A 25,208-nucleotide genomic window follows, 5' to 3' on the forward strand; every position below is an offset into this window, starting at 1 on the left:
GCTCAGTACAGCAGTAAAATGTCAACGGGATGAGAAACACGAGCAAATGTTCACGTCTCCTAGCTTTTTTTCCCCCCACCTAGATTGTACGTGGACATTATAGGTTAAATGGGGTAAACAGGGCTATAAATTTATGAATTAAAAAAACTGTAGCTAAAGGGGTCAAAACGCAATTCCAAAATGCAGTAGTGTAGACTGCAGATCCAGTCTAATGTATGGCAGCAAGGCTGATCTGGTCAGGGGTAGTGGGGCTGAGCTCATAAGGAGTAGCGGGGCCATGCTGCTCGGGGGTAGAGGGGCCGAGCTTGTCGGAGGAAGCGGGGCCACGCTGGTTGGGGGTAGCAGGGCCCAGCTGGTCGGAGGAATTGTAGAGAAATCAAGCCATTATAGGGTCCCCTTACTATATACAGTAGTGTAGACTGCAGTCTAAAGTATGGTAGCAAGGCTGATCTGTTCTGGGGTAGTGAGGCTGAGCTCGTTGGAGGTACCAGGGCCATGTTGCTCGGCGGTAGCCGGGCCGAGCTGGCCATGGGTAGAGGGGCCGAGGTTGTCGGGGGTATCGGGACCGAGGTTGTCGGGGGTAGAGGGGCCCAGCCGGTAAAGGGTAGAGGGGCCCAGCCGGTCAGGGGTAGCGGGGGCCCAGCCGGTCAGGGGTAGCGGGGGCCCAGCCGGTCAGGGGTAGCGGGGGCCCAGCCGGTCAGGGGTAGCGGGGGCCCAGCCGGTCAGGGGTAGCGGGGGCCCAGCCGGTTGCCAGGACAATATCATTGGCTTTTAAGCCACAATTAGGATTATTTCCATATTACAATCTGTCCACACAGAAATAAGGTGCCGCCACCACGTTGTAATCTGTCACAGTCAGACCTAGAAATCTTTATTGATTCATGTTCTGTAAGAAAAATAAAGCTCTAGTACAGTACACGGATGTATAACAGTTGTGATCCGTATAAAATCCACAGTCCACGTATCACCGCCGGCTCCACGCTACTTCATTACAGTGGAAAATACTGGTACAAAATCAGTGACGGATTAGGATTTCTGCAGATTACGACACATTAATCTAATTACAGGTCATCTGGACTGATGGGGTTTCCTTGCTTCCGATACATTCATCGTTAGAGGTTTCTGCGTGTTGGCGCACAGGCTTTACTTCTTGCCGATGCTAGTGACGGCCTTTCTGGCGGCATCATCCAGGTCACTGGCGGAGGTGATGGGCAGCCCGCTCTCTTTCAGGATTCTTTTGGCCTCATTTACATTTGTTCCTTGAAAGCAAAAAGAAATGTAAAATTATTCTCCTCTTAATTCGTATATAAATGCTACAAACTGAAGGTCAGACACAACAACAGACTATCTGTTTAAGGGGGTGCTCCGACATCCTCCCATGGCAGAAGTAGGTTAAAAGTAGGATTGGGCATGTTGGATTTAAACATGCCTGATCCTTTTGTTCTCGGGGCCAGGGGTGTCTGCAGCAGCTTATTCCCCCTCTCTTTATTGAGAACACCCGTCCATAGGTTGTGTCCGGAAGGGCAGCTCAGCTCCATCAAAGTATATGGGACAGAGTTGCAATACCGCGCACAACCTGCGGCCAGGTGTGGGGTCTTTTCCCGAAGACAGCAGCCAGGTTTTTTGTTTCTTTAACGCTGGGCGATCCCTTTAAGCAGAAGTCTCGGCATAAAGTATAAGTAAAATAATAAAGGAAGTTGACGGTTAATTCTGAGAAAGCGTCTAACGCTGAACTGCTAATTTACCCAGTGACAGCTCACACGCACCAGTGGAGGAACGGTAAGCGTGTCAGAATAGAAAAAAGTTAATTATAGTGGAGAAAAGTGAGAAAATCCTGAGATATCTGCACAGAGTGTGAACAGGGGCAAGTCGGTGCTGCCCTGCTGTGACGCCACCCGTACCAGGCACGTACCGGGCATCATGGCCACGGCTCAGAGGATGGTTATAGCAGATTGTATCACAGCACCAGCAAGTGAACGAGATCAGACAAACCTCATGTAAACTTTGCTTATTTTATCCGTTTGGAAATTGACCTGCCACGCGGATTTAGAAATGATGCAGCACGCCAACTGTTTGTTTGATTTTTGGTTGCCGATTTCACCCTTGGCAATGCAATCTGCGGCAACATTTTGGAATCCGACCATGACAATTCCCAAGCATCGGACTATCATTGCTTTATGGTTGAAGTCTCGTTCCATCATTTAAAGAATTTCAAATGTGCTTTAAAAAAAACACATCATAGGGCATCATGGAAAGGAACATTTTTCTTCTAGAGAGGAGCAAGGGGTCAGAAAAAAAATAAAAAATCAAGATGATTTATCCCACGTTACCCAAAATTACGGATTATTGAAGGACTTATGCCTCATTTACACAGTCAGTGTTCGGTTAGTGATTTTGAGCCAAAACCAGAAGTGGAGCCTCCACAGAGATCAGTTATAAGGGAAAGATCTGCACCTGTTCTGTGTTTAGAGCCGCACCTGGTTTTGGCTCAAAATCACTGATGGAAATCACTGACCGAACACTGACGAGTGAATGAGGCATTAAAGGCGCTGTCCAAGTACCCTATTAGAGAATTCTTAGTTAATAGAGGAAAGCCCTATGTTCAGGTTCCTCGTTTAGCAGAGCGAAGGGCAGTCCTTTGCTCTGGATGACCTGTCCTGTAACCCATTGATTTGAATGGGTACTGTGTAATGCTTCAGTTTCCCTGCAGTGCCTCCACTGGTGAAATTAACACTTAGGGCATCTGTCAGCAGTTTTGTACACCGGCTGACCTGTTACATGTGCGCTTGGCAGCTGAAGGCATCGGTGTTGGTCCCATGTTCATATGTGCTCGCATTACCGAGAAAAATTATGTTATAATATATGCAAATGAGCCTGTAGGAGCAACGGGGGAGTTGCCATTACACCTAGAGGCTCTGCTCTCTCTGCAACTGCCGCACCCTCTGTACTTTGATGGACAGGGCCAGGCAGTGTAATCATCCTCTTTTCATGAATTTTTACTCCATCAACCACTCGGCCTCCTTGTTCCCTGTTGTCAAGGTTTTCATCTGCTCTTGTGAAAAAACTAAACATTTCTTAAAAACTTTTCTTGTTATCTCTGAAACTTTTCCCCTCATTGATTTCTCAGAAAACAACAAATCATCAACTAAACTGTGACAGCGTCTCGTCTTTGGTTCCAAAAGCCACAAAGCCAAAAGAAGTGAAAGAGAACAGCGAGACCCCGCTGCTGTACAAGGTTCTTACAGTGGAAAAACCCCCAAAAACACAACAACCACCTTAACTGGATTGTGAAACATCATTGATGAAAAGGGATATGAGCAGACAGCACCAACAGAAGAGGTGAGCGAGTGAAGGGGGGAAACATCCGAACGCAGCCCGCAGTACATTAACATTCCTAGGTAGTACTCAATATCCCTGAGCAAAACTCAAAACAGCTTTTGTAATAGAACTGGCGGCAGCGTTGCCTGGAGCCGGAGAGTCATCTACCTGCCCTTCAATATGAAGCGTTGGCCCGGGCCTGACAATTTCCCGTATCCGCTATGATTACAGTGTAATCCGCTCACTCTCACAGTGGTTACACAACGTCATCCGGGCGTTCTGTGTTGTAATTGACCCAAGAGATATTTCATGAGATCGGTGAGAAGACTGGAGCATGGGGTGACGGACTCCTCACAGCTGGTGGAAATGTGGTATACAGAAGTATCCCAATAAAACAGCAGGTACTCGGTCCAAACTGAGTGCCAAATCAGGTGACAAAGGTCATAACGTGGCAGCTATGTCATTACTGATTGGAATACCTGTTTAATAGATTCATAACAATATCAAATTGAAACAATCGAAAAGTCCATCACCTATTGGTCCAGCACCAGTGATAAATGGAATTTTATGTTTTGGTTGAAAATCTAGAATTTCTATCATTTTTATATCTCTCAGTATCTGCCCTGCTAGCTCCAGCTTGTGACCCCAAGCCTCCTACCATCTTGTGCTGTCAACAATGATATATATTATTATTTTTTTTACCAAACTAAACAGGGAATACTCTATCGACGGGTCCATCTGCTTGGTGCCTATCATTTGATATCACAAGAAAACCTTATGTGAGTAGAAGGCTAAACCAAGACAGCTCTACGGAGGACCTTGATGACTTTTTGTCAACATTTTGAAGCTGTGCTAGAAGACCAATTGTAAAGGAGGAATTCTACACAAAATCAAGCTCTACTCACGGCAGCCATAGGTTCTAGTCAGCTTGTCGCTTTCCTTCATTCACATGGCAGTAAGCAGGGGCAGAGCTCACATATCATAATCCTAATGTTCTACTCTACACATGGATGGCAACCATCCACCTCAACCTAACTACTCTATGATACATTGGCAATCCATGTCTGCTGCTGCTGGTCCACTACTCAGAGGGCATGAGCGTTGCTCCATTCTCCGTGTGTGTATTGGGGCTAATGCTGAATGACCTTGTTAGTGGCAATGCTAAAGTGAATCTTTCCATTTTACTCTCTCTCCAGCTGCTGATCATGTCTCCTATTTATACTGGGCTGTTGGTTCCACCTCTCCACTTAAGCTTTAGGTATTCTAGTGTTTGCTACTCCTAGTGAAAGTGTGCTTTTTCTGTCTGTCTACCCTTGTAAGAACTCTGCCTGTTTACCGACTCTGATCCTCCGCTGCCTGCCCTGACCTTGGATTTGTTTTACTGATATAGATAAACTTTGCCTGCTCTGATCCCACCCTGTCTCCTGACTATGAGTATTGTCTGCTCCTCTGGTGCTTTGCAGTGGTGTCTCTGATCCCTGTGGGTCAGCTGATAACGACACTGGGACTATTCCAGGAAGTAGTGGCCTGGTTTGTTTCCTGCAGTGAAGTCCAGATCCCTGTATAGGGGTTAAAGGGTGAATACCAGGGGACCGCAAGTTCAACACCATTTGTAACAGTCCGGGTCTGGTTCGGAGTCTTATAGCAACTACCTGGGGTAATGTAGTCAGAAGGAATCCAGTGGTCGATGCACAGGATAAAGTCAGCAAGCAGGAGAAGGCAAATACCGTAGTCAGAAGGAAGCCAGTGGTCAATGCACAGGATAACGTTAGCAAGCAGGAGAGACTGATTACAGGCTAGGAGCACAATAACCTTGCAAGGCAGGAAGTGCAAGGCTAGGCTTAAATAGGATGTTCAATCATGGAACAGGGTGGAACAAACCAGGGAGACGGGAACCAAAACTAAAGGCACGGGAACAGAAACTAGGCATAAGTTCAGCACAGGAGCTGTCCAGAAAGCAGAATAGCTCAGTTGGAAGAGCTGCCGCCTGGGACACAGGAATCCCTGGGTTCAAGTCCTGACACAATTACTCAAACCAGTTAGTTGGCGCAGTGAGTTCACACCCACTGCCCGTTACACTCTAAAAAAATTTCATATACACAACCAACATATGCATCCTTTAAAGTGACCAACATGGTGAACACAGACACTTAACTACTCTGTGTGCCGTGTCCAATTCCACTACTTCCTAGTAAGGATCGCTGCCTTGGTTTTCCAGTCTTTGCACTATCAATCATGTTAAGCTAAAGGACTGAACTGTCGGTTTATAGAACCCCCATCCTGACTGATAAAAACTTGTGCAGATCACTGTATACATTATGTCTTTCCCACACATTGCTTAAGTCAACCTATGCCCCCCCCCCCATCCAAAAAGAACCCCGAGCTCGGATGGGCCATTCATCATACTCATCTGCATTCCTATTCCCCTTCATAGCATTTGTTAAAAGGCAGAAGAGTCTGTGAGGAAGAAGAATGTAGCGGCTGCTCTTTCCCGCACTCCCTCGTCTGCTGTTATCCTGTATGGAGTCTGCAATTAATGCCAATTTAATATTTTATAACTTTGATTCAGCTTCTCGCTGCTCGAGGTGGGAGCAGAAGGATGTTCTGTTATAATGGAGCCTGAGAAAGTCAAAATGTCATTCTAGGGAGATTGTAATGGGAGAGCAGCTGTGTATGGGGTGCAATCCGCTCAAGTGTTATCTGTGGATCTTCTAAGAGACTGAGATAACATCTCATTACAACGAAGCAGAAAGCGCTAAATTAAATGAATAGCTTGTTCTAAGTGTTACGTACTGAAGAAGAGCATCACGTGGAGGAGGCAAAGACTAGAGGCCTGACCGCTCTTTGCTCCATTTTGGAAAGTCATTTCATACCATATTTCCTGCAGAATGTTGTCTATCCAGCTACCCCGATCTGCTTTGACATTAAAGTGATGGTATATCGATAGGATAGGCCACCAATGTCAGATAGGTGCAGATCCTAAAGACCGAATCCCAAAGAGAATAAGAGTACACCGCGCATGCAGGGCCACTCACCATTCACTTCTTCGGGAGCGCACTTCTATGGGAGCAGTTGCATAGAAGTGAATGGAGTGGTGGCCATGCTTCCGTGGTGCACGCTCCAGTAATTTCTAAGGGGCTTCCTAAAAAAGCATAGTGTGCGGCTCAGCTATTTTTGGCACTCCCACAGGAATGAATGGAGAGTGGTCATGCATGCATGGTGCACACTCCAGAACTTTTGGAGCTCCTTTCTAGTGATAGAAAGGATCTGACCAATGTTCCAGGTGAAACAAACCTTTTAAAGTCACCTGTCTAATCTTTCTCATGCCATCAAAATGTCTCTGACCCATCAAGACATGGACTGCACAAGATCTCTGAAGTGTCCTGTAGTATGTGGCACCAAGACGTTAGCAGCAGATCTTGTAGCCTGTGAGGTGTGGCTTCCATGGACTGGACTTGTTTTTCCAGCACATTACACAGATGATCAAATCGGAGTGAGATCCGAGGATTTTGGAGGTCAAGTCATCACCTTCAAATCGTTGTCTGAACAATTTCTGCTGTGTGGCCGAGACATTATCCTGCTGAAAGAGGCCACTGCCATTAGGGGGACATGGCTGCCGTAAAGAAGGGTACTTGTCTGCACATTGTTTACGTAGCTGGTACAGGTCACACCCATATCAATACAATGGTTTCTTAGCAGGACACTGTCCAGAGTTTCGTGCCATCTCCACCGGCTTTACTTCTTCTCGTACTGCATCCTGGTGCCATCTCTTCCCAGGTAAGCAACACACATGCCCTCAGCCGTTTGAATGATGGGCAGTAAATATGATTCGTCAGACCAGGCCACCTTCTTCTATTGTTCCATGGTCCAGTTCTCACGTGGCCATTGTAGGCACCTCCTGCCGTGGACAGGAGTTACAATGGCTACTCTGACCGGTATGTTGCTACACAGCTCTAAACTACGTGTGTTTTCCGACCTAACAAGGAATCATGGGGCCCCATAACAAAATTAAAATAGGGCCCACTTCCTACTTCTGATGCTAATCACCTTGTCTCCTGAAATGTCCCCGTTTTGGAACCGATCATTACAATCTCCATTATATCCTTTCTATACGACCCAATCCGAAGTGCACATAACTCCCATCCGGTACATTATCTCATCATTTCTCGCTATAGGACTGAACTTTCTAGCAAGAAGCCTGTGTCCTCCAGACCATACAACCAGGCTCACCGGTGATCCTATTAATGGACACATAGACTATATTCTTTATACAGCATTCACTGTATGTCGGTGATATGGAAATTATAAAAAAAAAATGAAAACCGAAAACCAAAAACCCAGATTCTTTTTCTTTTTTTAAGAACTAACCTTTGGCCACTGGGTGGTGTCAGAGAGCTGTACAAAGTTCACGGCGCGGGTTATAGATGTTAGATGAAAGCCGCGAAAATCACCCATTAACTCTTGCAGCCAAGACCTATCCCTTCCAGCATGCATCCGTTTATTCTCACTGCACACAAAAATGTGAAAACTGAGGAAAATTTGAAAAAAGATCTCAAAGTCCACAGCTTATAGAAAGCCTTCTAATGCCTGGAGATGTTCTTGGGGGTTCTCAGCAATGGAGAGATGCGAGATGACAATTGGTGTATCAGTCTTTTCCTCTGAATTACAGTCAGGCATTACTCGTCTCGGGGTGACTGATAACAAGGAACAATAGATGGGATTCAACTTGACAACAAACAGGCTTGAGTGTACTGTCCCTTTAAATGTCTGCCATAGTAATGAGGACAATGCTGTATATAGACAAGTAAAGGATTTCTATGTCTGCCATAGCAACAGCCCATAAAATGGAAGGGCGATGTCTGCGGCGCAGGCGGAAAGAGTCATTGAGATCTATAGCTTTCAATATTCATTCATATAACTGTAGTCAATAATAACAATGTCCTCTCCCCCTTCTGCGTGTTAACAAACGTTCTCCAGAGCAGCCTGTCCCTCTTCCAGGAGAAAGAATTGTAGGGCTAGCTACTCCCACTAGGTGGCACTACACAGCCAGCTTTCTTCCTCCAAGAAGACAGTCAGTCAATCTTCATATCCTTTTTCCCAGGAAGCATTTTGTAGCCTATAAGATTCTGAACTCCACTATGCCGCTCTCCTCAAGGAGAAACCGTACAAGACCCCCCATTTATTACATTAGGAATTCACAATGGATCGTCCCAGGTACCTTTGACATGCGCCAGGCTCTTACCAATACTATCAGGCTTCTTCTTCGGACAATGCGGCAATCAAGATCTCAGTTTTCGCCGATCCCCACAGTTGTGGCAGCAGTGTGGCTGTGTATTGCAGCCACGCTGCCCCCAGTGGTGGCTCGGGCACACTGATAGTGCCAATGCAAGTAACAGTACATGAAGGGCAGAGAAAGGGTTAATTCGGGAATGCTATATAAGAATAGCTCTATGTGAGATTGGTTGTCTATCACTAATTACATCAGTATCAGGGAGATCTTTATCCTTGAGTACCATATAAAGTCCTGTGCTATAAAGTCCTGCACTGCTCATCCCCAGAGAGTAACAGTCCTGTGCTATAACACATTGGATAGTCCTCCTGCGCTGCTCATTCCCGGAGAGTAACAGTCCTGTGCTATATAACACATTGGATAGTACTCCTGCTCTGCTCCTACCTGGAGAGCAACAACCCTGTGCTATAACACACTGAATAGTCCTCCTGCGCTGCTCATCCCCAGAGAGTAACAGTCCTGTGCTATAACACATTGGATAGTACTCCTGCGCTGCTCATCCCCAGAGAGTAAGAGTCCTGTGCTAAAACATTGGATAGTCCTCCTGCTCTGCTCCTACCTGGAGAGCAACAGCCCTGTGCTATAACACACTGAATAGTCCTCCTGCGCTGCTCATCCCCAGAGAGTAAGTCCTGTGCTATAACACACTGGATAGTCCTCCTGCGCTGCTCATCTCCAGAGAGTAACAGTCCTGTGCTATAACACACTGTATAGTCCTCCTGCGCTGCTCATCCCCGGAGAGTAACAGTGCTGTGCTATAACACACTGGATAGTCCTCCTGCGCTGCTCATCTCCAGAGAGTAACAGTCCTGTGCTATAACACATCTGATAGTCCTCCTGCGCTGCTCATCCCCGGAGAGTAACAGTCCTGTGCTATAACACACTGGATAGTCCTCCTGCGCTGCTCATCTCCAGAGAGTAACAGTCCTGTGCTATAACACATCTGATAGTCCTCCTGCGCTGCTCATACCTGGAGAGTAACAGTCCTGTGCTATAACACACTGGATAGTCCTCCTGCGCTGCTCGTCCCTGGAGAGTAACAGTCCTGTGCTATATAACACATTGGATAGTCCTCCTGCGCTGTTCATCCCTGGAGTGTAACAGTCCTGTGCTATAACACATTGGATAGTCCTCCTGCGCTGTTCATCCCTGGAGTGTAACAGTCCTGTGCTATAACACATTGGATAGTCCTCCTGCGCTGTTCATCCCTGGAGTGTAACAGTCCTGTGCTATAACACATTGGATAGTCCTCCTGCGCTGTTCATCCCTGGAGTGTAACAGTCCTGTGCTATATAACACATCTGATAGTCCTCCTGCTCTGCTCATCCCTGGAGAGTAACAGTGCTGTGCTATATAACACATCTGATAGTCCTCCTGCTTTGCTCATCTCCGGAGAGTGACAGTCCTGTGCTATAACACACTGGGTAGTCCTCCTGCTCTGCTCATACCTGGAGAGTAACAATTCTGTGCTATAACACACTGGGTAGTCCTCCTGCTCTGCTCATACCTGGAGAGTAACAATTCTGTGCTATAACACACTGGATAGTCCTCCTGCGCGGCTCGTCCCTAGAGAGTAACTTTCCTGCGTTTTAACACACTGGATAGTCCTCCTGCGCTGCTCGTCTTTATTGCTCTCTCACATCACAACCTATCCCTGTCCCAATAAACCTGATCCCATCTGCTCGACGTTTTGTATCAAGGAGAAAATATCTTTAAAGTTTGCTGCCAAGATACATGTGCTATAAGCTGCACTACAACACCCAACATCAACTCACTATGAATTGCTGTAAAGCCAAACGGGGACCAATCAGGTTCTTTCTTACTTGTACATGTTAGAGAGAATGACCACCTGGAGACCATTAGGAAATGCATTCAATGATACTTTTACCGTCTTAATAAAATCTTCATACTGATGAGAGAGATTTTGATAAAGCGTCCCAAATCCCATACATAGGCATAGGGCTAAATGCTAGAATTCGGCCTGCCTGTAGTCACCACTAGAGGGAGCTCTCTGCTCAACATTTATACATTCAGTTACATAATACAAGCACAAGTTCCCTGGTAGGGAGATAGATTATCATTTAAAGGGGATGTGCCACCATTAAATGTTATTTTAATATAATTCAGCAGGAAAAACTAGTGACTTTTTACATTTTAATTTCTGTTACAAAAATATCCAGTTATGAGATATTCTTTATTTCATTGAAATGGTTGCCCCCAGGTTTTTAATCTGTATAGTATTGTGCACATCCACCTACTGAGGTGGTTGCACATGCTCAGTTCCATCCTTCCACTGCCACCAACCATGTCTACTGTTAGAACCTGTGACAGTTAGGGTACGGCTACACGGTAACTTTTTGTAACGTGACTGATTGATTTTAACTATTGAGTGACAGCTGCAGGTCACAAGATTGCTTTCAACTTAAAGAGGTTGTCTCATCATGGACAATGGGGGCATATCACTAGGATATGCCCCCATTGTCTTATAGGTGCGGGTCTCTCTGGGAGCCGCACATATAACGAGAACGGAGCCCGGCAAGGTGGTGGCTGGAGGACTCCGGTCCGGCCACCACCAAGCCGGCTCCCCATAGAAGTGAATGGGAGCATACCCCGCTCCCAGCGCTCGGCTATTTTCGCCGGCCCCATAGAAAATGAATGGAGAGCAGCTGCGAGGCTCCGTTCTTGATATAGGTGTGGATCCCAGCGGTGGGACCCGCACCTATAAGACGATGGCGGCATATCCTAGCGATATGCCCCTATTGTCCATGATGAGACAACCCCTTTAATGCATTCATTTGGACTGCAGCCTTTAATAGTTAAAATCAGTCAGTCGCCCTACAAAAACTCAGTGTAGCAATACCCTTACAGAGAGAGAGAGCTGCAGCAGAAAGGACATGCCCCCTAAGCTTTATGGGTGAGAAATGCAGCAGAAAGGACATACCCTTTGGGCTGTGATAGCGAGAGAGCTGCAGAAGAAAGCTCACGCCCTCTGAGCTGTCACAGAGAGAGACCTATAGCAGAAAGAGCGCCCCCTGAGCTGCAATAAGGAGAGAGCTGTAGCAGAAAGGACACACCCTCTGAGCTGCCAGGCTGTAGAAAATCTAGCAAGGGAACTGGAGCAATGAACGGGGGAATCTCTAGATCCATATGAGGTACAGTAGTCAGAATTTTTTTTTTTTTTACATCAATCATGGTATATCCCCTTTAACTAGGTCTATGCAGGAGATCTGGAGCTTTGTATGAGAAAAATGGTGCCCCAGCCGCTATAAAGATATGTTAAGAAATGAATCAGCACAGAATGATGAAAGGAGGAGATTCACTTTAAGATTTCTGTATTACGCTGTCATCTAGGTAAGTAACTACATCTCAATGTAATCCAAGCCAGGATAATAGTACCGCAGGCGGCCATTGTGTGCGCCATATAAAAATAATGGTCTTATCGCTGGTTTTTGTTCCATGTGTCCCATAACAAAACCTAATAATCCGCCGCCTCGGCAGGTGGGCCTCCTCTTGATTAGTCAAGTAAATATACGCAATTAGAAAGTTCCCATGTTCAAAGCAGCCGGTAATCCCTTCCTCGTCCCCTGATCACACAGCCTGTAATTATTATACAGTTGGTAACGAAGATTTGCTCGTAAAATCCCCCTAAATCAAGGCAGATTTGACTGATTAAAACTTTTTTCATCAAGACATTTTGTAATTCACTGAATGAGGACACAGATTATTCGGGCGACAGCAGAGCCGCTCAGGAGTGGCAAGCTACTTCTTAAAGGGGCAGCGAGCCGACGCGGCACCCGTATGCGAGAATATAATACTACAGTAACCTACTGCAATAACACAGGCACTATACTGATCCCTACTTTATAGCAGGTCACATTCCCAATGGCTTTCACAATTCTGCTGTTTTCCTGTTCGCTCCTCAGGTTGCAAGATCTAAGCTCTCACTGAAGCCTCCCCTGCCGAGTCAGTGTCTGCAAAGAGCATGCTGCAGTGCATCACGGGAGACGTAGTGTTGCGTTCGGCACAACGATCTCAGCTAAGCGGCTGTGTGCAACATTATGGCCGACACTCCGTTCCAAGTAGAGAAAAAGGGAATGGATGGAAGCAAGTGACACATGGCTGCAGGATCAAAATGCACAGGGTTGCTTGTAGTCTGCAATCAGGTAGGTCCGCACAGGACCTGTATACATAAAACGGTAGGAGGTTTGAGGTTTCTAATAAAGATGACTTTATATATTATTTTTTTTCCGGTAAAATGGAGCAGTAAAATGCAGCAAAAGTGAAGCTACCCTGTAACGGGGCTGTGCACTAATTTCCAGACCTTTCAGACTGGCAGAACCTACATTGGAGATCATACTTAGATTCATAGAAAGCCAAGAGTCCTGACCCTGCCTATAAGGTGGTGATGCTTCCAGAGGGGAACCCATCATGTGTATTGCCCTACTGTATGTAGAACATCTAGCATAGTCTTTGGGTCCACTTTGGGAATTCTGCTTAAAAGGGGTTGTGCACTTATTTCCAGACATCTCAGACTGTCGGGAACCATGTTGGTGATCATACATAACTGATCCCCGCTCGTTCACTCCCTGGTCTTCGTTGCTTGTCTAGGGTCCTGTTTGACGCTGCTGCAGTCAATCACGGACATGAGGCGCAAGGGGAGTAGGCAGGGATTGGCTGCAGCGGCGTTAAACCCGAAGTTTACATGGAGAGACCCGAGACAAGCAGCGGAGGACAAGGATTGAACGAGCTGGGACCCAGTGCCAGGGATCAGGTATGTATGATCACCAATACAGGTCCTGCCAGTCTGAGCGGTCTGGAAATCAGTGCACAGTCCCCAAAATGGACCGAAAGGCGATGTTAGAAAGGGTTCCCCTCTTTAGAGGCAGGGTTAGGACACCAGGCCTCCTATGACATTGAGCCCCTGGAGCAGGAGGGACATACGTATAGGGGGTGCAGAGACAGCATTCACATGCAGGTCCTAGTGACTGAGGGAACCAAAGACTCCGCTGCTACATTGAAGGACACTAGAATTCTATATGGCACATGGTAGGTGGGAGCCCTGTTATGCCCGAGGGTGTGTATTGGGTTATGGAGGACAATATATAAGTCATATACACGTATCATGTGCCAGGCTGCACACTGCTGGCATACACAACTCATTTTTGCTAGGGTCATTGAGGTTGGAAGAAAAAAATCTAAACTCTATTACTTACACTATAAAATGCAGCTGGATTCCTCAAATCTCTGAAGAACGCCATGCACAGCATACATGAGCGCTGCGGAGCTCAGATAACACAATACGCAGGTTACCTGCTTCTCCTTTGTTGTGCTGCGGCTGTTTGAAGAAGGCCGCCTTGGGCAATGGAAAAGAATTGAAAGAAGACCGGAAAATGTCTCTGTGTAGAAGGGTTTGTCTGAAAATCTCCCCCCACCCAACCGGAAACTCGACAGCTTGTGGCTCCTTACAGACCCTGACTGGGTTACTGATCACACAAGGCAGTGCTGGACATCACACATCCAGTTATCGATGTCAATATCATACATATGAATACAAAGATTTGTAAAAAAATAATAATAATACTGGTGGTCACTTAAAGGCGATTTTCCAGGCACTTAAAATAAGTGATGCCTTATTGATCCTCACCGCTGCCGTTTCGGCACTTTCCAGGTCTTCCACTGGTTTTATTTCTTCCTGGGGTTGACATGGACCTACAGTATGACCTCTCCAGACAATCTCTGGCCACAGAGCAGACCTCAGTGGTGTAGACACGTTACCAATACAACCAGTGATTGGCTGCAGCCGTCACATGTCCATAATAATACGTCATCCATGGAGCAGGAAGAAGAGCGACCAGGGGAGGGCCTGGTACAGTATCAGCGAAGGATCGGCGCAGTGAGTATTACAACTACTTCTATTATTTTGTAGCATTGTAGTTTTTTTTTCTTCTCTCTATTAGGTGGATGGATAATTCCATTATAGACGTTTTCCTGGATGTGAAAAACTCCCAATTTGGAAGACATTTCTAAAATACTGGTAAATCTTAGTGGCTCCCCATGCACTGGTGCAAAAACGGGGGCTTGGTGTAGATCCCTGCTGATATCAGGGCATGTGGCGGTTTCATGAAATGTTTACTATGGGCCAAACGCTACAAAGCCACTGAAAGACACGCTGCAACAGTGACCCGCCTCGGCCAGGGATTGGCAAAGCCGGCATCTCCTGCCATTTCCTGTGTGTGTCAAGCCGGAACCAGCAAGAGAAGACCAACAGGAGCTAGATTCACATGACAGCGGAATAAAAGAAAACGCTCACACTGTCAATTTTTTTTATGCCATTTTTCAACCATTTGTCTATCCATTTTCTGTCTCTCTGTCCATTTTTAACGCCAGTTTTGCATCCATTTTTAACAGCCATTAACATGATTTTCATTGGGTTTTTAAGTTAAAAACCCAAGCCCCTCCCCCAGTATACATAATGCACCTCATTGTGCTCCCTGTAGTTATAATGGCACCCTGAGCCCCATTTGTGCCCCTGACCCCCCCCCCCCCATCACCGCTAATGCCGACATTAATTTAAAAAAAAAAAAAAAAAATCCACTTGTTTGTGCTGAGACACTCGCTCATCACTGGATGCGCAGGACAGGACCTTCACCGTCAGAGTCATGACTTCTCAGGTCCTGCTGCATCCAGTAAAGGGGACACCCACTCCTTACAGGATGTAGCTTGAAAGGACCTGTGATGATGTCACAACGCTGGGAGTGTCAGGTCCTTCTGCATCCTGTTAGCAGTGAGTGTCCCAGTGGGTGAGGTATTATTATTTTTTTGTCTTAACCCCTGAAACGCCTTTTTTTTACTAGCTTACCCATTTTTAACGACCGTTAGATGGGTGCACTGCTGTCTAAGTGGTTGTTAAAAACAGTCCCACTAATTTCAGTGGAGTCCATCTGGCTGTGAAAATGGCCAAAAACAGGACATGTCCTATTTTTTGGATGGCCGCTTAAAAAATGGTCATGTGAATAGCCCCATAGACTCCAAGAGATCTGAAAACGGCAGTGCAACGGTGTGAATGTAGCCTAACGTTCGGAATGGCGGGGGATCAGAGAGGAATGCTTCTTTTATTCATTTTTACACCATTCTGCCCCTTATCTAAAAAAATGTATTCCACAGCACATCCTCTTTACGGATATTTGTCTCATTTCGTATTTTAATTTTTTGCAGTCATTCTTTTCTCTGAGAATATGATGATACATATCTACAACCTCCATTATTATGATGATAAAAAAAAAAAACTGATCCTGCTCGATCCTTATACATGCACACAAAGCCTCGCGTAGCAGCTCAGCACATGCTGATAAGCTCCTTGCGCCCAGATATCTGCAGCCGGTGAGGTCTGAGACAACATTTATAATCGCTACCTGTATTTACTGAATACGTTTTGCATCGTCTGCAAAAATCAGACTTGTGTGGACTTTTGCAATATTCGGTTCAACTTTTGCCTGCCGTCAGCATTGCTTACGCTGCACTTGTCACTGCGAATTAGCAGCTCCTGATGCAGACCGTGTACACATCAACAACTACCTAAGCTATGTGGTCGCTGCTCATTTTAGTGATACCTATTTTCATAATTTTTTATTTATTTTTTCCATATCCAATACCGGCATCATCTCAGGTGCAATGCGACAAATATACCAGACTGGAAAAGGCAGAGCAAAACATGTAGCCTATTATGTATTTGGGTGGGATCCTGAGCTCTGTTCATCAAGAGCTTCATTGGTCAAACAGAATGCAAGAATTACAGTAGAGACTGACAAGTAGGGGGAGGAGGGAATATATTCTTCAAAAATAGCCTTTATATGTCAGCTAAGGCCCGTTAAAATCTCTGGGACAACTCCTATAATAGCACTAATGTTATATGAGATATCAAGATCAAAATAACAAAAGGGAAAAAAAAATAAAAAATCAGTACCATATCCTCCACCCCATGTGTCCTAAGTTTTATTCTGCCAGATTCTGCTCCTGCAAGTGCCCAGGAGGAGAAGCTTCACTGTGAAGCTGCTTCACAGCCCCTCCCCTCTGCATTGAGTGGTCTTCTGGTTGGATGCTACAACTGTCACTCAAAGCAGAAAGGAGGAGCTATGAAACAGGCTAATGCAGAAAGCACTTCACAGTGAAGCCCCGCCCTGGGCACTTGCAGGAACAGAACCTGGTAGAATAAAACTTCATATTCATACTACTCCTGATCATAAAAGCTCCACAAAAGCTTTGTTCAAAATGTTTGTTCTGCGTTCCTCAGCCCCTACCTAGTGCTTGATCTGTGTTGACACTAGAATCGGAGCTCATGTGAATCACCTGGAGGATCCTCCAATAAACCAGGTTCAACCTTTGACAAAGGGCATACAGACCATTGGCAGTCTATGCACCTTCCGTAGTGGTTGCTGGAGTAAGGGTGTGAGCTCCAGGCTGGTATTGGCCCATTTTAATGGGTGGTGGGAGCCTACAGTCGGGTGTGATTTCCATAGAGCAGCAATGTTTGCAAAAATTTGAGGCAAAAACGTATCTCAGTCGTGGAAATGGGCTGGAGGCACCAGAGCGTAATGGTGTTAAATAGCACCTGAAAGGGGCCTAAATTGTATCTTTGCTCTGGTTGGTGCCTCCCAATGACGGAGGCATGAAAACCATCCTATTTACCAAGACACCTGTAGTGATTACTGGGAAGTCACGCCACAGATTCTCTTTGATCTCATAGGAACATGCACTTAAGAGAATTTTAGCAGAAAGCTTCCAGGAATAATTTTGTGCTCGGTTTTTCTGGCATATTTCGATAGTTCAGTGACAGCAAATTAATGTTCTTTTAAAACAGAGCGATTACAGAGGAAAAATACCAATGTTTAGAGGAGCCTTGAAAGGCTTCACAGTTCACTTCTCTCTCTCCCTTTCTCTTTTAAATCGAACTACAAAAAGAGAGAAACATGAAATCCAGACACACATTCGCCTTTGGGATGTTGAAAAGAAGGACGCGTTCCTTTGCTGTGATGGGGGACAAACTGAACTGACATTACTGTGAGAACCAAAGTCCTGCGTGCCGGGTTCTGAGGTGCAAATGACAAGTGATTAAAAAAAAATATAAAAAAAATTAAGGATTTTTTTATTTTTTATTTATAAAACTAACTAAAAAAGCCTAAAAAGTCCTTTAAAAAAATAAAAGGAACAAGTCTAAAATGACAATTTCTTGAAAAATGTAAAAAAATAAAATGAAACAAGATAAAAGTTACTGGATAAACAACTTTGACAACAAGGCAGCTGGAAGAACGTGCAATACATGACCCTTTCCCTGACAATCTTGCGGGTAAAAGCGTTCCCGTTGCTAAGACGAACGATACAATGTAGAAAAAAATCATTCAGACATATAAACAATAAGCAAGGATTATGGTGACAAAACTGGAAATATTTTTGAAAGGAGTGCACTTAACAAAACCTGTCAACAACCATCTTTTATACAATTACTACTTAAAATGAATCAAAGTCGGATGACCGAAGGGGAAAACATGGCCACTGGGTGTATATAGTGCAGAGGTCCCAGACACCACTGCAAAGAAGATGTGCTCCGGCACGATCCTCTAAAATAATCAAAATTTTATTCAAGTCAAGTAAAAAAGAAACAGATCCAGAGATTAAAAGTCCACTTAAAGCTTACGCATTTCAAACTCACATGTTCATAATCATACGATTAAAAACATGCAAGTTCAAAACACCTAAGTCTCGTGTGGACCATTAATCTCTGGATCGGTTTTATGTGGAGCTCATGGATCCAGAAACTCCCAACTACTGAACACATGGCCTGGACTACATCATGGATCTGGTGAGCAGACTTTCTGATTGGTCCCAAGGCAACATTTTGCTTATTTTAGGCCAAGCACTCACAAAATGTTGGAACTTCAAAAAAGAGGCATTTCTAAGACCCCTTTCACACGAGCGAGTTTTCCGCGCGGGTGCAATGCGTGACGTGAACGCATAGCACCCGCACTGAATCCTGACCCATTCATTTCAACGGGTCTGTGTACATGAGAGTTTTTTTTCCACGCATCAGTTCTGCGTTGCGTAAAAAATGCACTATGTTCTATAATCAGCGTTGGCCTCATAGAAGTGAATGGGGCTTCAATGAAAAACGCATTGCATTTGCAAGCAAGTGCGGGTGCGATGCGTTTTTCACTGCTGGTTGCTTGTTAAACCTTGTTTGTTAAACCTTCAGTTTTTTATCACGCACGTGAAAAACGCATCAAAACGCACTGCACCCGCGCAACAAAAACTGAACGCAATCGCAGACAAAACTGACTGAACTTGCTTGCAAATGCTACGAGTTTCACTGAACGCATCCGGACCTAATCCGTCACGCTCGTGTGAAAGGGGCCTAAGGACTTCTTGAGAAAAAAAAATGACAAGAACATAGCCTAAGTCTGACAAAATATCCTTAAATTACCTTCCAGCCTGACCACCAGAGGCACTTTGAGGTCCAGCTCCCGGCAGGCCTTCGTTATCCCGTTGGCGATGATGGCACAGTTTACTATTCCTCCAAAAATGTTTATAAGGATCGCTTCAACCTGAAAAAAAATATATCAAATTATTAGTTAGGTGTTCCTATGCTTATGCTAAATGGTTAGGCTACATTCACACTTGCGGCAGAGGAATCCGGCAGGCAGTTCAGTCGCCGATCCGGCAAAACGCATGCAAACTGATTGCATTTTAAAACTGATCAGGATACTGATCTGTCTTAAAAATGCATTGCAGGAACGGATCCGTCTGTCTGTTTGTCATACATTTTGATTTTTTCACATTTTTACCGGTCTGCGCAAGTCTTCAGTTTTTTTGGCCGGAGATAAAACCGTAGCATGCTGCGGTATTATCTCTGTCCTGATCAGTCAAAAAGACTGAACTGAAGACATCCTGATGCATCCTGAACGGATTACTCTCCATTCAGAATGCATGGGGATAAAACTGATCAGTTCTTTTCCGGTATAGAGCCCTTAGGACGGAACTCAGTGCCGGAAAAGAAAAAGGTCTGAAAGTACCCTAACAGGTAGAAGCACAATCCTAAAAATGTATTAGAGAGGAACCATAAATGGTGGGAGCCTTGGGCCACTTTGCTCATGTTTAAAGGGTCACTAACTTTTCACAAAAGCTAGAGACATATCAAAAGTTTAGATTGGTGGGGGTCTGAGTGCTGAGATCCCCATCGATCCCTAGAATGATGGGGGGAGAAGCATGCACATAGAGCACTCTCTCCTCTCGCTGCACGAGAAGTCTATGAGCACATCTCGATTCTGTCATCAGCAGCAAGGAGAGTGCGCGATATGCTGGTGCTTCTCTCCCCTCGTTCTAGAGATCGTGGGGGTCTTAACGCTGACACCCCAACCGACTAAAACTTTTGATACGTCTCTATGAAATATCAAAAGTTTTTTAAAACGTTAGAGACCCTTTAATTGCACAATGGCCCTCTGCAGCCTCTGTCTGCTTTATAGCGCAAGGCCATACGCTGTGGATTTGTAGAATGCTGCCAGATGTGGTCCCCTACAAACCGTCAGATAAACATCGCAGTTTTCCAGCTGCAGTTTGCACAGGAAATCATAACAGAATATATAAACTGTATTAAAATAAGGCAAAGCCAACGATAAAGCATTCTGCACCTGTGTACGAAGACGCCTAAGATCTCAAAGATCAAACGGCGATTAATTCGGTTTCATTGTGTTTGTGTGTGATGCTAGGAAAACATCACCGACTCAAAAGCACATTTAATCAACATCTGAGGCGGGCCGTGTTTTGTCTTTGTGACCATGAAAGTCGTTACCTCCTCCCTTATCTGTTCTGTGCGTTCATCAAGGGATTTGAGAGAGAGCGATATTTTATTAGTTTTTTTTCGGAAATGAACGTGCTTGACTATAAGTGAAGAAGATTCATACTGAGTATGAATGGTAGATATACACAGCCAATAATTTACCTAAAACTACCTGAAATTTAATATTTTTTACTCATAGGACCCTAGTTGCTCCTCATTCACATGGGCATCAAAATTGCATTGGGGGGTCAGAATATCTGACCATGCCTGGATGAATAAAGGGTACAGCCATTAATATTGCCAGTTGCACCTCCCCAAAGATGTCTCCGGATAACTGGTCACTGGACAAATCCTAAAGCCTCTCATTCAAAGCTCAGTTGTAAAAGGGGTTACCGTCCTTGTATGGTTGCTTCAGCTCTCATAGCCATGTCCCCCAATTGCACCTTACAGCGGGAGATATGGCCAGCAATATCAGTGGAGGCACTCTTTAAACATCAGTTCTCCACACCGCCTTTCCAGAACATTAAATAGAGATGACTCCGATGGTCCTACTCACATCCTAATACCAACACCTTCTCCAATACAAAGTCCATGTAGCTGCTGCTACGGGGTCCATGTGGAGTAAGGTCCTAGCTTAATTTGGCTCCAAGGGAATGAGAGGAGTGAACTAGAACAGGACCCTCCCTATCCACAGGCAGAGCAACATAATCAGAGCCATGTGGACCTCCTCTACAATGAGAGCTGGGCAGTATGGTGGACAAGTCTCCAGCGGGAAGGAGTGGTAGCCTAGGCTAGCACCAGGGAGGAGGCTGCACTCTTATTTTCAAAGTGGAACCCCATCTGGTCTATGTAGCCTTATCAATACCCAAAACTGGAGCTAGAAGTCCACAATCGGCCTCAGCACCATGTGACATTACTTGATATAGACATGTGAAGTTTTTAAGGAGAAGAGAAACATGATCTCCCGTGAGGAATGCTCAGCAATCCCATGAGTGTTAGCTGGCAGTACCATTAGCCAGTGCAGTAATCCAATCCGGCGGAAGCGATTGTGATGCTACATGAGGATTTTTCTAAATTTTTCCAGAAAAATTGTTGCCGATTTAAAAATTTGCAGCAGATTTTTCTCTACATGTCAAAACTAGTGTTGAGCGAACTTGTGTTTTAAGTTCGGCGTCTAAAGTTTGGGTTTATCCCGTTATGGATTCCACTACCACGGACCATAATGGAATTTAGAATCCCTCACGGGATACTTCGATAACCCGAACTTTAGACGCCGAACTTAAAACACAAGTTCGCTCAACACTAGTCAAAACCAAATCCACGTGCATTGTGCTATAAAATTGCTGTAGATTTGCAGTCTGACATGGCCTGAGCATGGTTTAACCCCTTAAAAGGAGTTGGTCACCTCCAAAATCGGTGTCAAGGCAAGCATAGCACCATGTAGAGCACGTGCCCCCGAAACATAACCTTACTTTATAAAAAATCTGATCCTCTAATGCAGAGAAATGCTTCTTTTTATGCAAATAGTTTTTTTCTGTGCGCCGTGGACGGGGCCGTTCCCTTTGCTGCCTCATCGCTCCACCATAACACCACCCAGTGCCTCCCCCTGAGATTTCAGAGCGAGTAGCCAAGCTGCAAGGAAAGTCAAGTGCACAGAGCGGAACGCTCCCACCCACGTTGCACCAGAAATCTTATTTGCATAAAAATAAAAGGAAGCATTTCTCAGGACTCGAGGACCACAAGAAAGGTAAGGTTATGTTTTTGGGGTCTCTACCCTACCTGTCAGTATGCTTACCCTGAAAATGATTTTGGAGGTGACAAACTCCCTTTAAGAATCAAGCCAATTTTTCCATTTTCTGATTTACATGCATTTTGGGCTAAAAATGTTACAGGTTTTATTATTTTGTTTAATAATTAAACATTTTGCAACTTTTGGCTTCTGAAGCTTCTATGTTTCACAGTACATCGAAGCTGCAGAAAGCAGTCATGTGACAAATTCGTCTCACTAGCTGTCTGATGGATCATTCTCCGTCCCTCCTCTCTTCTCTCTTGAACGATCTTCTAAGCCAACTTATACGCAAGCTGAGCTTTTATTTAGTCACAAATGAGCTTAGAAGATAGTTCGGGAGAGGACAGAAAGGGACTGGAGAAAAAGCCATCAGACAGATTTATTAAGGAATCGCTTCCTGCATCAGTTTTTAACTGATATTTAATGACTATGTTCGATTTTAAAAATTACATTTAAATTTCGATTGGTGTAATTAGAGGATAACAGGATTCAATCGACATCTAATAGAGTCAAGCAGAGAACTCGATCCAAGGTTTTAACGTAATCTTGCAAATCAAAGCCGGACGGTCAGTTAACCCTCGGTCTGCCATTGTTTGTAGCAACTTGTCTCCTCACTCAGTTCTCATAAATGACGCAATTTTCTACATTTGGAAACACAAGTTTTATTCCTTTATTTTTTGGAGCAGGAGCAAATTTGTGTTTGGAAAAAAATAATATATATAAGAAAATAAGCGCACGCAGCATTTCACAGTCGGTAGGATTTTCTAGTGCGCAGCATAAAGTCTGATTTTATTAAAAGTTCATTCCAAAATACTAAAAACTCCAAGCTCTGAACGTAACCTTGTGTAATAGACACATAAAACACGCCATCTTTATGTAAACTACGGGCTGTTTGCATTTATGGCCCCGCATCGCTCTGAACACTGTTAGTCAGGGTCAATTGGAGAGGCAGACATTTTATCTGCATTGTAAATAAGCCGGCGGGATCGAGATCTTTAAGCTAATTAACTACAGGATGTTTAGTGTGGGAGTGTTTTAGTGCTGGTGCAAACTACATGGAAGAACCACAACGACGACTGGCCTGAAATGTCCAGGAGACTCCTGGTAAGGGGAGATCCCTCTGGACTAGCAGGCTATGCTCATGCGTGGGGTCTTACCTGTGTATACAGTATTATAAATTGTCAGACAGGCTTCTGTAGGTCAAGCAGAGAAGATCGTGCTGCTAGGACCAAAGGTCACTGTCTGAAGGTCAAGGTCCTCTGTGGTGTGGTATCTTCGGTTTTGTCCCATGATCAACTGCATCATGGTCCATGTCTTACGTGAAAGTTCACATGCACTACTCATGACGAAGGAGGATTTGGGGGAGTGATGCAGTGAATATGCAGGGTTGGCATTTGGTGTGTGCGACATGGGCAATCCCAAACAACGCATGAGCTGCACCAGCTTAAAGGGTTTCTACCACTTGCATATGACATATTTGGTGTTCAGACACTAGCGATCCGCTAGTGTCTGATGTACCATACAAGCTAATTATTACATTAATTCGTTCGGCCGTTTTGTCAAAAAAAGCACTTATATATTTATGCAAATGAGCCTCTAGGTGCTATGCGGGCGTTTTTCCAGCACCTAGAGGCTCCGTCTACCTTGCAGTTTGCCGCCCAGCGCCTCGCTCCAGCACGCCCATCTTCAACTCTATTCGATCCTCCCCCCTGCTTCAGCCTTCCGAAATCTCGCGCCTGCGCCGTTCGTCGTGGCATTCGGAGGCATTCGGCGCAGGCGCAGTCAATGTCTGACCGCTCCCTGCTCAGACATTTCCACTGCGCCTGCACCGATGTCATCGGCGCAGGCGCAGTGGAAATGTCTGAGCACGGAGCGGTCAGACATTGACTGCGCCTGCGCCGAATGCCGCGACGAACGGCGCAGGCGCGAGATTTCGGAAGGCAGAAGCAGGGGGAGGATCGAAGAGAGTTGAAGATGGGCGTGCTGGAGCGAGGCGCTGGGCGGCAAACTGCAAGGTAGACGGAGCCTCTAGGTGCTGGAAAAACGCCCGCATAGCACCTAGAGGCTCATTTGCATAAATATAAAAGTCCTTTTTTTAACCAAACGGCCGAACGGATTAATGTAATAATTAGCTTGTATGGTACATCAGACACTAGCGGATCGCTAGTGTCTGAACACCAAATATGTCATATGCAAGTGGTAGAAACCCTTTAAAGGGCATCTATCAGCAGTTTTGTACCTATGACACCGGCTGACCTTTTACATGTGCACTTGGCAGCTGAAGGCATCTGTGTTGGTCCTATGTTCATATGTGTCTGCATTGCTGAGAATATTGATGTTTATCTATATGCAAATGAGCCTCTAGGAGCAACGGGGGCGTTGCTGTTACACCTAGAGGCTCAGCTCTCTCTGCAATTACCGCGCCCTCTGCACTTAGATTGACAGGGGTGATCACATTTACATACAAATACCTGGCCCCGTGTGGAGAGATCTCGGCAGTTGCAGAGAGAGCAGAGCCTCTAGGTGTTACAGTTGCTCCTAGAGGCTCATTTGCATATACATATGAACATGGGACCAACACAGATGTCTTCAGCTGCCAAGTGCACATGTAACAGGTCAGTGTCAAAGGTACAAACCTGCTGACAGATGCCCTTTAAAAGGGTACCCATTTTAGCAATGTTAATAGAAAGCTTTATATATGGGGCAGTTATTTGGTCACTATGTTGGTATTACACAACCACTTTTTGGTGGGTATTCCCATTTCCACCTCAAACACCCTGTCTAAAACTGGACAGGGTTCTAAATCTTTCTAAATATCTTTCTAGCTTCTCCGAGGTATTCTCCTTGTCGTCGTCGTTTATGTGGCGGTTCCACTAGTTATGGCCTCCTAGGTGTATAGCTGGGGAATCGGGAGCCTGAGCAGGTGCAGTAGCTCCCAGTCCGGCCACCTTTCCCCTCTGCAATAGAAATGAATATGACGGCTC

General features: G+C 45.2%; 1 protein-coding gene across 1 annotated transcript in view; it reads right to left on the reverse strand.

Annotated features, from left to right (window-relative positions):
- Window positions 1–842: 842 nt before the first annotated feature.
- SUCLG2 (succinate-CoA ligase GDP-forming subunit beta) overlaps window positions 843–25,208 on the reverse strand; it is a 197,488-nt gene continuing 173,122 nt past the window's right edge. Inside the window, exons 10-11 of the mRNA XM_044302167.1 lie at window positions 19,083–19,203; window positions 843–1,259 (exon numbers count right to left, since the gene is read on the reverse strand). Of these exons, the coding sequence (XP_044158102.1) occupies window positions 1,144–1,259; window positions 19,083–19,203 (237 nt within the window). The 3' untranslated portion in view covers window positions 843–1,143. The remainder of the gene's footprint in view (window positions 1,260–19,082; window positions 19,204–25,208) is intronic.

The sequence above is a fragment of the Bufo gargarizans genome, chromosome 7, assembly GCF_014858855.1.
Source record: "Bufo gargarizans isolate SCDJY-AF-19 chromosome 7, ASM1485885v1, whole genome shotgun sequence".
NCBI classification, from domain to species: Eukaryota; Metazoa; Chordata; class Amphibia; order Anura; family Bufonidae; genus Bufo; species Bufo gargarizans.